The sequence below is a fragment of the Astatotilapia calliptera genome, chromosome 6 (genome assembly GCF_964374335.1).
Source record: "Astatotilapia calliptera chromosome 6, fAstCal68.1, whole genome shotgun sequence".
NCBI classification, from domain to species: domain Eukaryota; kingdom Metazoa; phylum Chordata; class Actinopteri; order Cichliformes; family Cichlidae; genus Astatotilapia; species Astatotilapia calliptera.
In genome coordinates this window covers 35,047,239-35,060,492 of record NC_137427.1, presented here as the reverse complement: position 1 = coordinate 35,060,492, position 13,254 = coordinate 35,047,239, and the positions used below count along the sequence as shown (strand labels likewise).

General features: G+C 39.1%; 1 protein-coding gene across 1 annotated transcript; it reads right to left on the bottom strand.

Annotated features, from left to right (window-relative positions):
• Positions 1–2,348: 2,348 nt before the first annotated feature.
• On the bottom strand, positions 2,349–4,608 carry LOC145429340 (lysosomal alpha-mannosidase-like). Its single transcript, XM_080302605.1, has 5 exons — positions 4,530–4,608; positions 3,558–3,731; positions 3,288–3,481; positions 2,721–2,853; positions 2,349–2,615 (listed from the first exon to the last, which is right to left on the bottom strand). The coding sequence occupies exons 1-5, from the start codon at positions 4,606–4,608 to the stop codon at positions 2,407–2,409; spliced, it is 789 nt and encodes a 262-aa protein (XP_080158731.1). The 3' UTR covers positions 2,349–2,406.
• Positions 4,609–13,254: the final 8,646 nt, after the last annotated feature.

Genomic DNA, 13,254 nt, shown 5'->3' with positions numbered 1-13,254 from the left:
AAGCACTTTTTTAAAAAATGATGCAGATTTGTATTTTATGCAGAAATGCAGCAGAAAGAAATAAAATGGTCTGAGCTCACAGGAAAAGCTTGTTTTTGCTTTGAACACATTAGAAATGAAGCAAAATACAATTTCAGTACAAATATCTGCAACATCTCTTTACTAATAAAGTAACAGTTTGGATGGTTTGTTTTCTTTTTTCTTAATACAACAAATTTGTTAAAAATCATCTTCCTTCTTTTCTCATTAGCTAGTCCAGTGGTGGCACCATAACCTGCGACCTCAACTCTGGAATGACACAAGAAGTGTTTGGACGCTTTTCTCTCCTTTTTTTGTCAGTTACATACAAATACATATATTGATTGTTTTGCACGTTAACTTTGAAATGTTGCCCTGAGGCCTGTACTATGAAGCAGGATCTCATCTCTCCAGGTAACTTCAGAGTTCTATATGAAGGATTTTGACTTCTTACCAGAGAAAATTGTAAGAGTAACCCTGACCTGCTGTTATATTAGTTATGTCCTTTATAGAGTTTTAGTCACCACTTTATCATCACGCACCACACCTGGCTAGCATGCTTGCACTGTGCTTGCTCAGCGCATTGGGACACCATTCAAGCTCACTGCAGCACATGCTACTTCCTGTTTTAAAGGGCTTTGTAGCAGCCCTTGTTACATGCGTGGGCACGGAGCATGAAGCAGAAAGCACAGCTTAAAAGAGAAGTTGATATACCCGGCGGCGTGACACTGACTGGTGTTTTACACCCTTTTTTGGCTCCTACCTCAAAGCACACTGTGCGCTGTCGATCTTACGTGCTGCACAGTAATGTTTAATATTTAGTATTTACAGTTATATTCCCATATATCATCGTGATGTTGTTTATTCTATTGCTCTCGTTTTCTTCTGCTTGTTTTCTTTTTTCATTCTCAGCAGGTGAAATTAAAAAAGTATCTATTGTTAGCTAGTTTATTGTTTATTGTTTATTTATTGTGTCATTCTTTCTCCCTGTCCTATCCCCCAGTCATGTCTGTCCCGTCTTTAAAAAACAAAAATAAAATAAATACATAATTATAATAAAGGTCAATCAAATGGACCAATATGGCAAGGCCATGATGATCCACTTGGTAAAGTAAATCCACTTGGCATCTTTCTTGGCCTTCAGACAACAATTCTGATTGCTAAAGATCCAAACCGGACAACAAAAAAAACAAACAAAAACAAAACAAAACATTTCTATGAAAAAAAACAAAACAAAAACACAGAAAACCGTACATTTGCACTCAATGCTTGAACTTAACACTGCTCCTGTATTTGGTTTTGTCCCTGTTAGCCTTTATGAGCAGTGGCTCAGGAGGCACAGACCATCTCCACGTGTTGAGCCAATATTTTATGTATATTTACTTAGGTGATTATCTTTTCATATACAGATATAGTGTTTTAATGGGGTATTTATTTTAATGAATATAATCATACATAAAAATGTGAGCAATATCATTTATATAGATCTGTTTTAGTGCTGTGATTCCCCACAGCATGCCCCAACAGAGATCCCAATACCTCTGAGTGTTTTCAATCTGAATGAAAATAAGTAAGCAGCGGAAGGGGAGGCCACCGGTGTTCATGAAATCAAGCTTCATGAATTCAGCAGAGGCTTGTTTAGGATTTTAGATTTCTCGTTAATTCAGGAAGAGAGAACAAAAGCTCTCCTATTATTCTCTTTGTGGCTGTTATTAAATTCTGGCGACGATGCAGTGATATTGTTACAGCCCTACTCTTTACATCTGATTTTATTTTTTCTCATTAGGAGTTTTCCTGTTGAAACATTTTTGGCTGTTGTCATCGTCTGTGTGCATTGTCTGTGTTTCCAGGCCAGAAACCGTAGCGGACAGGTGGGCTACGTCCCGGAGAAATACCTGCAGCTGCCCTCCTCCAACAGCCTGCTGAGCATGCTGCAGTCGCTGGCCGCGCTGGACGCCCGATCCCATTCCTCCAGCAACTCCACCGAACCTGAAACCGAACTCCCAACCGGCTCCGTCACCTCACACTATTCAAAGCACATTTATATGATGGCTAAAGTGGTGAATGCGGATTATTAAAGGAGGACATTGCATTACACTATCTGTAGATGTCTTTATTATTGTGATCATGACAGGTTCATAAAATAAAACCAGACAGGTTGAGAAAAAAATTATGGGGACCTGCATGAAGATATGCTGACATTACTTGAAACAAGAGGTTCCTACTGAAATTTTACATGTCATGTTAGCTAGTCACAGCTGTATATGGGCTGGGATAAAAAGCACAGCATCCCTTCTGCTTCCTCTTTTTCTAAATCAGAAAGCGTTGTTTGATGTCTTTTGATTTAACATGAGCATTTTTTTCGTAGTGTTAGTTAAACATGCGGTGTTAAGAACACCACGTGACTGATAAATCAGTGTCTCTGTGCGCCAGTGTGGAGTTGTGTCCAACCTGACTGTTGGCGATGACGAGGAAGCGTCCCACCACATCATCAACATTATAGTCTTCAAGATCAGGATCGTCTCTGATAGGTGGGTCACTGCAGAGCTGGTCCCAGCAGAAGCCCTCAGGAGGGTTGTAGCCATTAGGAAGGATCCCTGTTGGTTAACGGGGGCAAGCGGTTAAAAAATAATGTGACACCATCCTGTTGCTGAGTCCAGAAGTCATTAACATAAAGGGATGAAGAAAGAAACTTTGCATACCAGTAAAGAGGTCAGCCATTGGAGGAGTAAGGCTGTCGGAGGCTCTCCATAGAAGCTCCTGCTCCTTATTCCTCATCCTGCGAGCCCGGTCTTGATAGTCTAGACGACCAAAGAAGAAGCCATCGAATCCCATCTGCAGCAAAAGACAGACAGTTAATGGTTAAAGGAAAGTCAAATGGAAAGCCAGTGAACTAAATTGTGCCTTCATGTAATAATGCAGCATTCTGGAAATAAGCCCATTTGATTCATTGCAGAGCAGCAAATCTGATAATGACGATACAGCCAAAAATTTGTAATGAGAAAACGGAGAGTCTTTCTCGACGTGAGTGCTACCTTAACTCTAATTAGCCTCAACTCTCTTCTTTAACTGATAAATTCTCCCATTTTAAGTCTCACTAGAAATCAGGCCTTCCTTAAGGTGACCAATTATGCTCATCCTTCTATTCTGCCCTATACTGCTGATATTAAACATGGCCAACGTTTGAAAGTGTGACAGTGAATGAGCTGAGCAATTCTGAAGTGTGACTCGTACAAAACTCGAAGAATAAACATAAAGAGCTATGCTACCTGTGCAAACATGGAGGCGTGTTCCCGGGCGTGGCCAAAGGGGTCGATGTGCCAGGCAACGCGGGGACGGCCACAGGCTCCAAAAGTCTCATTAAGGAACCTCAGACCAATCGTCATCTGGTCAATGACGGCGCTGTAGTGTGTGGCAGCCTCGTCGCTCATACACCAACCACCATTCACAAATTCCAGACGGCCTGCGGGAGGAGCAGCTTTTGGTAAGGATGCACTGAAACACTTAACGCAGCTGTATAGTACTGAATGGGTATTTACCTTCATTAACCAGCTGTTTGACTGTCTGCTGCATGCTGGAGCTCTGACTCTTCCACCAGTGGTAGAAAAAGGCCGTCTCCACATAGATGAACCTCCTATCTGGATTCTTCCACAACTGATCCACAACTGAGTCCAGGATGTACTGAACACCAGCGTGCTGGATGTCATTACGATCTACGCGCACAAATGTGCACAGATTTAGGACAAAAGAGACGTTATTTTGTCAATGCTTGAAGAAGTGGTCAGAATTTAGTTGCTGTGTGTCACAGTTTGAAAAATATTTATTTACACTAACGTATCTTAACAGCAAGAAAGTATATGTGCTCATCTGCATTCATGCATATGCCCAAACAAACCACCCTCATTGCAGATGAGTTCTGCTTACATATTAACCCAGACTGGAAATCAATATCAGATGATGGTCACCTGCACAACACCTGGCCTTACAACTTACTATAAACAACATGTGACATTAAAATATGCAAGCTCGACAATCAATTGCACTAAAAGCATAAAACTCTAAAGCAATGAAGAAGTAAACTGTTGGGCATTTTTCTTGGCCTTCAGACAATAATTCTGATTGCTACAGTGCCAGACAGGACACAAAAAAAAAGAAAAAAAAAGATACATTTCCACATTTCGCACAGCCCCAACAACAGAGAGTAGTTCGAACATGAGTGATGGCTGTCACTCCAGTTCACATTCAAATCAAATCCAGAGATCATGTGAATGAACCACCATTAAAACACATAATAGGGCTTTAAAGCAGGAGGATAACGCTGCTGGTCACAAGACCCACAATCACTTGTAGCAGCAATCAGGAAGATATTTAGTACCAGTCAATAGAGCAGATTAACTTGCATCAGCAGAACTACTAGAGTAAATAGAAACATATGCAAACATTTGACAGAGTAAACACAGAGCAGGAGGTTGGCTAATAGCTTCACAGTGCTCTGTATGTGTCACACTGACCTCCATAGAAGTACTGGTCCACAGTCTTGAGCCAGCCAACGTCATCATGTGTGTGCGGGACCAGGTGGACATTCAACATGCCCGGCTTGGTGGCATGACATGACTGCACACAGACACACACTCTATGAATACAGCTGTACTGCTCTGTCGGAAGAGTCATAATGTCGACAAATATTCACTCCAAAAAGTGATCGTCTGCCAAAAATATTTTCTTTCTTTCTTTCTTTTTAAATTATAAATATGTATTTATTTGATTTGATTTTCGGTTGTTACAGACGGGACAGACATGACTGGGGGATAAGACAGGGAGAAAGAATGAAAGAAAGAGAGGGGGAGAAAGAAAAATAGAGGGGAGAAGAGATGGTGAGAAAGGTACGCAAGATCGACAGCGCACAATGTGCTTTGAGGTAGCAGCCAAGAAAGGTGTAGTTTGTGTCTGTGAAAACCCGTGTGTCCGCCTGTGTGCACACCTGTGTGGATCAGCATGCTTGTATTCAAAAGGTTTCTCCATGTAACGATCTGCTAGGGAGTGTGGGGAGCCCCCAGACATTCAGAGGCCCCAGAATACGAGGACCCAAGGAGGACCACCAGGGGTGCAACCGTGCCACCCTCCTGGGAAGAGCTGAGGAGAGCCCTAAACGAGAGGTCACCCAGCAGCCACAGAGCAGAGGCCAGAGGGAGTTGCAGTGGCGTGCCCGCGGGATCTGCCGGCAGCCAGCTGTGCCAGAGAGAATTGGGCCTCAGGCCCAGAGGCTAGAGGCCTGAGTGCACCCCACCTCCCGGAAGGGGCCCAGCCGGGCCACGGGCGCCAGGCCCTGCCAGTTGGCCACCAGGAGTGAGTCGGCACATACATGAGCGCTCAGCCCCAGACACCAAGAACCACCAACACACCAACGTCTGAGGGCATCAGCCACTGGCAGGGAGTGCAGTGAGGGGAGATAGGCCTCCAAACCTCGGAAAGCCTGAGATGTTCCCAGAGAGGTGGAGTCTAAGACCCAAGCTGACATATAAACACAGACGGTGCATTCCCACCCCCATATACACAAACTCACCCGACGTGGAGACAGACACAAAGAGTCTAACTCTATATCTCAGGTCCAGGTACCCCCGCCCTCAGAGGGGCAAACCGGACCCGGACCCAGGAGATGTAACCCTTCTCTCTGGGGTGGAGGAAAGCAAACCGCCTCCTTATCTGCAGCAGCAGGGAGGCCCCGCATCCCAGACCCCAATCTGACGGCCAGCACCTCCTCCCAGTCCCCCTGCCCAGACGGTTAACAGAACGGGGGTGAGTGAAGACCCCAAACCTCCCTCCACCCGCTCATATGTAGTGTTGCTGCGTCCTGTTCTTAAGTGCATTTAATTATTATTGTCTGTAATTTTAAAAAGCAAAGTTTTCAAGAAATCAACATCCAGGTTTGCAGTTAAAGCCACAAACTCAATCTTCTACCAGTTAATTGTATAACAAACAACCTCACCAGATCTAATAGTACAGGAACAGATCGCTCAGGATTTGACAGGACCAAAACAACATCATCTGCATATATATTCCACAATCACATAGGGATGGGGGTGGGGGGTGGGGCTCGTGTTTAGAATTAGAATTAGAATTAGAATTCAACTTTATTGTCATTGCACATGCACAGGTACAGGGCAACGAAATGCAGTTTGCATCCATCCAGAAGTGCTTTAGTGATACAGATATATTACAATATATATTAGCAATAATATAGATATGTGGCTACAATGTAGCTTGCCATCACCAGTGTGTGAATGTGTGTGTGAATGGGTAAAAAAAAAAAAGAGGCAGCACGGTGGCACGGTGGTTAGCACTGTTGCCGCACAGCAAGAAGGTCCTGAGTTCAATTCCAACATCAGGCTGGGGTCTTTCTGTGTGGAGTTTGCATGTTCTCCCCGTGTTTGCGTGGGTTCTCTCCGGGTACTCCGGCTTCCTCCCACTGTCCAAAGACATGCAACTTGTGGGGATAGGTTAATTGGATAATTCAAATTGCCACTAGGTGTGAATGGTTGTCTGTCCCTGTGTGTTGGCCCTGCGACAGACTGGCGACCTGTCCAGGTTGTACCCCGCCTTTCGCCCTATGACAGCTGGGATAGGCTCCAGCGCCTCCCGCGACCCTGAAAAGAATAAGCGAATGGATGGATGGATGGATAGATATGTAAGTATATTACAGAAATGGGTCTATTATGGTATGTTATAATGTACACGGTATGAAGTATGTTGTGAATATTCTATAACTATAAGTATGTACAGGCTGTAGTGAGTACAAGCTATGAACAGGATATAAATATGAAAAACTATACAGAATATGAAATAATGATACTGATGTTTGTTGCATTTGAAATTATCTGACAGTTAAAATGTTTTATTATTTGTATTGCTCAAAATGACAGCGTGTAATCTGTTATCAGACTCAACTGGCTTCTCTCAAAAAGTAAAATAAGCCCCCCCCCCACCACTTTAATCACACTCTAGATCTTGTTTTAACATACGACATAGAAACGGAACATTTAACAGATAACTCGTAAGCTGGAGATGAAATGGTGTGCAAAAATGTAGTAGATCATCATTTAGCCTGCTTTATTAAAAAAGCCCTCCATAAAGCTAGAACATCTTACTATTCATTACTGATTGAAGAAAATAAGAACAGCTTCTTCCCATGTGCTGTCAGAACTCTTAATGCAAACTAAAAGTATGAACTGACTTCCCCAGTTCATCCACTGTGATGCTGCTATTGATTAGCTATGTGCAATATCTCAGTCTTTCCATGTTTTGTGCAATATTTTAGGCTCATGTGCCATATCTCTAGTGTGTGCAATATTTATGGTCCTGTGCAATATTTTGGTCTCAGTGGTATCTCAGTGGTATTACCACCCTAAACGACCATAGCCCCTCCATCCAGCCAGCGATCGTGGCTCAAGAGTTGGGAGGTCGCCTTGTAATCGGAAGGTTGCCGGTTCGAGACCTGGCTTAGACAGGCTCGGTCGTCGTGTCCTTGGGCAAGACACTTCACCTGTTGCCTACTGGTGGTGGTCAGAAGGCCCGGTGGCGCCAGTGTCCGGCAGCCTCGCCTCTGTCAGTGCGTCCCAGGGTGGCTGTGGCTACAATGTAGCTTGCCATCACCAGTGTGTGGATGACTGGATGTATAGTGTTTTGGGGTCCTTAGGGACTAGAAAAGCGCTATACAAATACAGACCATTTACCATTTCACCCCTATTTATTTTATTATATAACTGCCCTTGTATACACCCACAATGTTTCTGTTTCAATGTTTCTTACGCATACACCATGTATATAGTTGGTTATTTTTTTCCCTCGTTGTACATTGTTTTCTCTTCTTTACTTTCATTGCATCTCCAGCCCAGTACAGCTTAAGGGAAGTTGGGACAATGTAAAAGACTTTCTTTAGGCAATTGCATTTGAATTACCTAAATTCATGACAGGCATTCAAGCAGTAATGCCTGGACTGAGAAACAAACACACCAAGCTTCTGTGTTGTTTGAGCCAGAGACTGCACTTGTGGATGAACAATACAAACATTTTATGTTTATTATGTCAGTAATGTAACTTGCAATAAAAAGTTATGGGAAGCTTAGACTTAGTTTCAGAATAATTACATCTGATACTTTGTTTTATTGAAAAGGTTATTAAAGTTTTAAATTGTATGACAAATAAAATAATAAATTACTAAAAAACACCATCTACAACATTCGTAATATGTGTGTTGTTCAGCAGAACAGTGTCCAGTATGTTAGTTGATATACTTTATTTACATTTGAAAACAAAAGTTGGCATTACAAGGAGCGTTTTTAATTCTTAATTTTTAAATAAACATACAGTGTTTATATTAAGTGTTGAATTAGAAAAAGATTCAAGGATATTATGTCAGACAATGGCAGTAAGAAACATAGTGTTAAAATAGCTGTATATAGCATTATCTCTTTGACCTGAAGATTAATCTTGAGAAGAGGTCAAAGGTCAGTTATCGTTATGGGGTCTTGCTATATGCTATGACACAAACATAGCAGAGTTGTAAGTATCATAGTTTCTAGGCTCTAAGGCTTTTTGTCAGTTTAATAGTGAGCTTTACAAGATTGTTGTTCGTGCTCAAGGTTGGCACAGGCCTAAGTTCGCTTATGACCACTAGAGCTGAAAACAAGACCTCAAGCAATCCTAAGGCTAATTAGCGCGGCTAGCATTTTAATATCTGTTAAATGTTGTCATTGCTGACATATACCTGTTTTACAGCATGGTGAGTAGCGAGAACGCTAAGTTATTGTTAGCTTCGATAAGAAAAATGTGAAGATGTAATATTACCATGAGCTATATGCTAATGTTATTCACTCAAGCAAACATCTCAGTTACGGATTTGCTGCTTTCTAATATCTATGTTTATTTCTGGATATACCTATACCTACGTGCTTATATTACATCCCACATAAAGGGTGAAAAGGCAGTAACTATAAATGACCATAAATTAACTGTAAATTACATTGCAGTGAGCTCCATTCTTATAGTTTTATTACGTGCACACGCAGTTGGCAACCGTAACCAAGGCGAGTGTTTAAATGCACTTCCACAACGTTCCATTCGTTCTTTTGTGCTGGCTCGTGAACTTGTCTTGACCTGCTCCAAACTCAGCTTGTGGAAAGATAACTTTTGGAGAATATTTCTACAGAAAGCGGAATTTACTAGAAAGCGACAGTACAAACGACTTCTTTGAGTCGTTTGTACTTGTGTTTCGTCATAACAGCAAAGCTGGCTGGCTCATCATGGATCCGGACTCATTGAAAGTCACCTGGCTGGTAAGTTTCAAAGATTCTTCAATTATTTTAAGAGTCACTAGACAACTATAATAATTTAACAAGTTCCAGTGTGAATATCAAATTTTTAATGTGATCAAAATATGTGTATTCCAAGATTTTTCCCGGTAAATAGTTTGTATGCTTTAAATTTTGCGGGACAGCTGTAGAATTTATTACCGACTGGCCTATGAATGTGAAAAAAGGTGTTACTTTGATTGAAGGCTTCAAATTTGACACTGCCCCCCAATAAAATGGTTAAACTAGCTTAACGGACAAAGATTCGTAAAATACTCCCCAAAAAAAGAATAAAAATAAAATCAGTTTCTATGGTAACAGCATTTCGTCACAATGATAGAACATGCAGGTGAACACACCAGATCCCCTGTAGCTCCTGACATCATTTTCTTCTCTGGATCAAAAGCTTCATTAGGTAAACTATAACGTTTTTTCCCAGCTACATAACGCAGTGATAAAAAAAAAAAATCAAAATAAAATAATATAAAAATAATATTGAAAACATTAAGCATAGTCAAAATAATCATGAAGTCAAACCTTTATGTGTGTGTTTTATTTTGTGTTTTATTTTAAAAAATATGTGCTTGGAGTTCCACTGCCTTTGTTTGTATTGGGAACATTTAGGACATGAAATTGGTACATTAAACCTCTGATGCTGTTTCAAAATGTGTTACATTGTTAATGAAAGAATTGTAATAAATAAATAAATAAATAAGAGAATGAGCTACCTAGTTAGTTATACATTTCCTGTAGTATATTTATGTAACAAGCTATTTATGTCCAGTTATTTACAAATGAGTACCTATTATCCATTACCTACTCCAACGTAGTGTTTGCATAAAGGTTTAAAAAGGACAAATAAAAAGAAATGAATGTATACAAAATAAAATAGTGTTACCATAAAAGTGTAGTGTGCACAGAGTGAGCTGCCTTGGTGGAGGTTTGGTGCTCTTCTATTAAAAATGGATGCTTCACTTAATGATGTGAACTTAGTTGACATCTTTTGATCTCACATGAAAAAGTCGAAGTGTCACTCAGTCTGACATAAATGTAGCCTAAAATGCTCTTCTGTCATCATCTGCTCAAACTAATAAATGTAGGTCTGTTGCTTTAGCACTGGCTGTTTATTACATTCCTAATGTTATTTTAAACTTGTTTCCTTACAGACTGTCTTGACTATGTGGTTGAGCGTCCTGCAGAAGAAGGCCTTCCTCAAGTCATCAGGATCCTGGATGACAGTCTCCTGAACGCCATCTCTTCTGATGAAGCACAGGACACTGATGCCCAGCGTGTCGGTGACGGTGAGTATATCCCTCCCTCAGTCTTCCCCTTTTCTCATAAAGAACTGGATGCTGATGCGTGTCAGCGAAGTGCAAGATGAAAAAACCCTCCCTGAAAATGAGGAATCAATGCTGGAAAGTCATTTTATTACTTTTAGGTCTGTTTGTTGCAAATCTCTTTCACTTGTCTTTATGTCTTGTAATATTTAAGTGTGTATTTATGTCTTGTATTTCTGGTAAGTAACTTTCTTGCACTGAGGTCTGTTTATTGCAAATATCTTTGACTTGTTTTTATGTTCTATAATGTTTATATGTGTATGTATGTCTTGCATTGCTGGTAAGTAACTTTCTTACACTGAGGTCTGTTTGTTGCAAATATCTTTGACTTGTTTTTTTTATGTCTTATAATGTTTATGTGTGTATTTATGTCTTATAATGTTTATATGTGTATGGATGTCTTGCAATGCTGGTAAGTAACTTTCTTACACTGAGGTCTGTTTGTTGCAAATATCTTTGACTTGTTTTTATGTCATATAATGTTTATGTGTGTATTTATGTCTTGCATTTCTGGTAAGTAACTGTCTTGCACTGAAGTCTGTTTATTGCAAATATGTTTGACTTGTTTTTATGTCTTATAATGTTTGTGTGTGTATTTATGTCTTGCATTTCTGGTAAGTAACTGTCTTGCACTGAGGTCTGTTTATTGCAAATATGTTTGACTTGTTTTTATGTCTTATAATGTTTGTGTGTGTTTATATGTCTTATAATGTTTATGTGTGCATGTATGTCTTGTATTTCTGGTAAGTAACTTTCTTGCACTGAGGTCTCTTTATTGCAAATATCTTTGACTTGTTTTTTTGTCTTATAATGTTTATGTGTGTATTTATGTCTTGTAATGTTTATGTGTGTATTTATGTCTTGTAATGTTTATGTGTGTATTTATGTTTTGTATTGCTGGTAAGTAACTTTCTTACACTGAGGTCTGTTTGTTGCAAATATCTTTGACCTGTTTTTTTGTCTTGTAATGTTTATGTGTGTATTTATGTCTTGTAATGTTTATGTGTGTATTTATGTCTTGTAATGTTTATGTGTGTATTTATGTTTTGTATTGCTGGTAAGTAACTTTCTTGCACTGAGGTCTGTTTGTTGCAAATATCTTTGATTTGTTTTTATGTCTTATAGTGTTTATGTGTGTATTTAATTCTTGTATTGCTGGTAAGTAACTTTCTTGCACTGAGGTCTGATTTTTGCAAATATCTTTGACTTGTTTTTATGTCTCATAATGTTTATCTCTGTATTTATGTCTTGTATTGCTGGTAAGTAACTTTCTTGCACTGAGGTCTGTTTATTGCAAATATCTTTGACTTGTTTTTATGTCTCATAATGTTTATCTCTGTATTTATGTCTTGTATTGCTGGTAAGTAACTTTCTTGCACTGAGGTCTGTTTGTCGCAAATATCTTTGACTTGTTTTTATGTCTTGTAATGTTTATGTGTGTATTTATGTCTTCAATTGCTGGTAAGTAACTTTCTTGCACTGAGGTCTGTTTGTCACAAATATCTTTGACTTGTTTTTATGTCTTATAATGTTTATGTGTGTATTTATGTCTTGTATTGCTGTTAAATGTGTATTTATGTCTTGTATTGCTGTTAAATGTGTATTTATGTCTTGTATTGCTGTTAAATGTGTATTTATGTCTTGTATTGCTGGTAAGTAACTTTCTTGTACTGAGGTCTGTTTGTCGCAAATATCTTTGACTTGTTTTTATGTCTTGTAATGTTTATGTGTGTATTTATGTCTTGTATTGCTGGTAAGTAACTTTCTTGCACTGAGGTCTGTTTGTCGCAAATATCTTTGCCTTGTTTTTATGTCTTGTAATGTTTATGTGTGTATTTATGTCTTGTATTGCTGTTAAATGTGTATTTATGTCTTGTATTGCTGTTAAATGTGTATTTATGTCTTGTATTGCTGTTAAATGTGTATTTATGTCTTGTATTGCTGGTAAGTAACTTTCTTGTACTGAGGTCTGTTTGTTGCAAATATCTTTGACCTGTTTTTATGTCTTATAATGTTTATGTGTGTATTTATGTCTTGTATTGCTGGTAAGTAACTTTCTTGCACTGAGGTCTGTTTGTTGCAAATATCTTTGACTTGTTTTTATGTCTTATAATGTTTATGTGTGTATTTATGTCTTGTATTGCTGTTAAATGTGTATTTATGTCTTGTATTGCTGTTAAATGTGTATGTATGTCTTGTATTGCTGGTAAGTAACTTTCTTGCACTGAGGTCTTGTTGTTGCAAATATCTTTGACTTGTTTTTATGTCTTATAATGTTTATGTGTGTATTTATGTCTTGTATTGCTGTTAAATGTGTATTTATGTCTTGTATTGCTGTTAAATGTGTATGTATGTCTTGTATTGCTGGTAAGTAACTTTCTTGCACTGAGGTCTGTTTGTCACAAATATCTTTGACTTGTTTTTATGTCTTATAATGTTTATGTGTGTATTTATGTCTTGTATTGCTGGTAAGTAACTTTCTTGCACTGAGGTCTGTTTGTCACAAATATCTTTGACTTGTTTTTATGTCTTGTAATGTTTATGTGTGTATT

What these genes read in the sequence shown, in the direction of transcription:
- LOC145429340 (XM_080302605.1), bottom strand. Translation starts at nt 4,608, where the DNA reads ATGTTGAATGTCCACCTGGTCCCGCACACACATGATGACGTTGGCTGG. An exon ending in CAAACAGCTGGTTAATGAAG is followed by an intron (nt 3,482 to 3,557) that starts GTAAATACCCAT and finishes CTCCTCCCGCAG; the next exon opens with GCCGTCTGGAATTTGTGAAT. An exon ending in AATGGCTGACCTCTTTACTG is followed by an intron (nt 2,616 to 2,720) that starts GTATGCAAAGTT and finishes GTTAACCAACAG; the next exon opens with GGATCCTTCCTAATGGCTAC.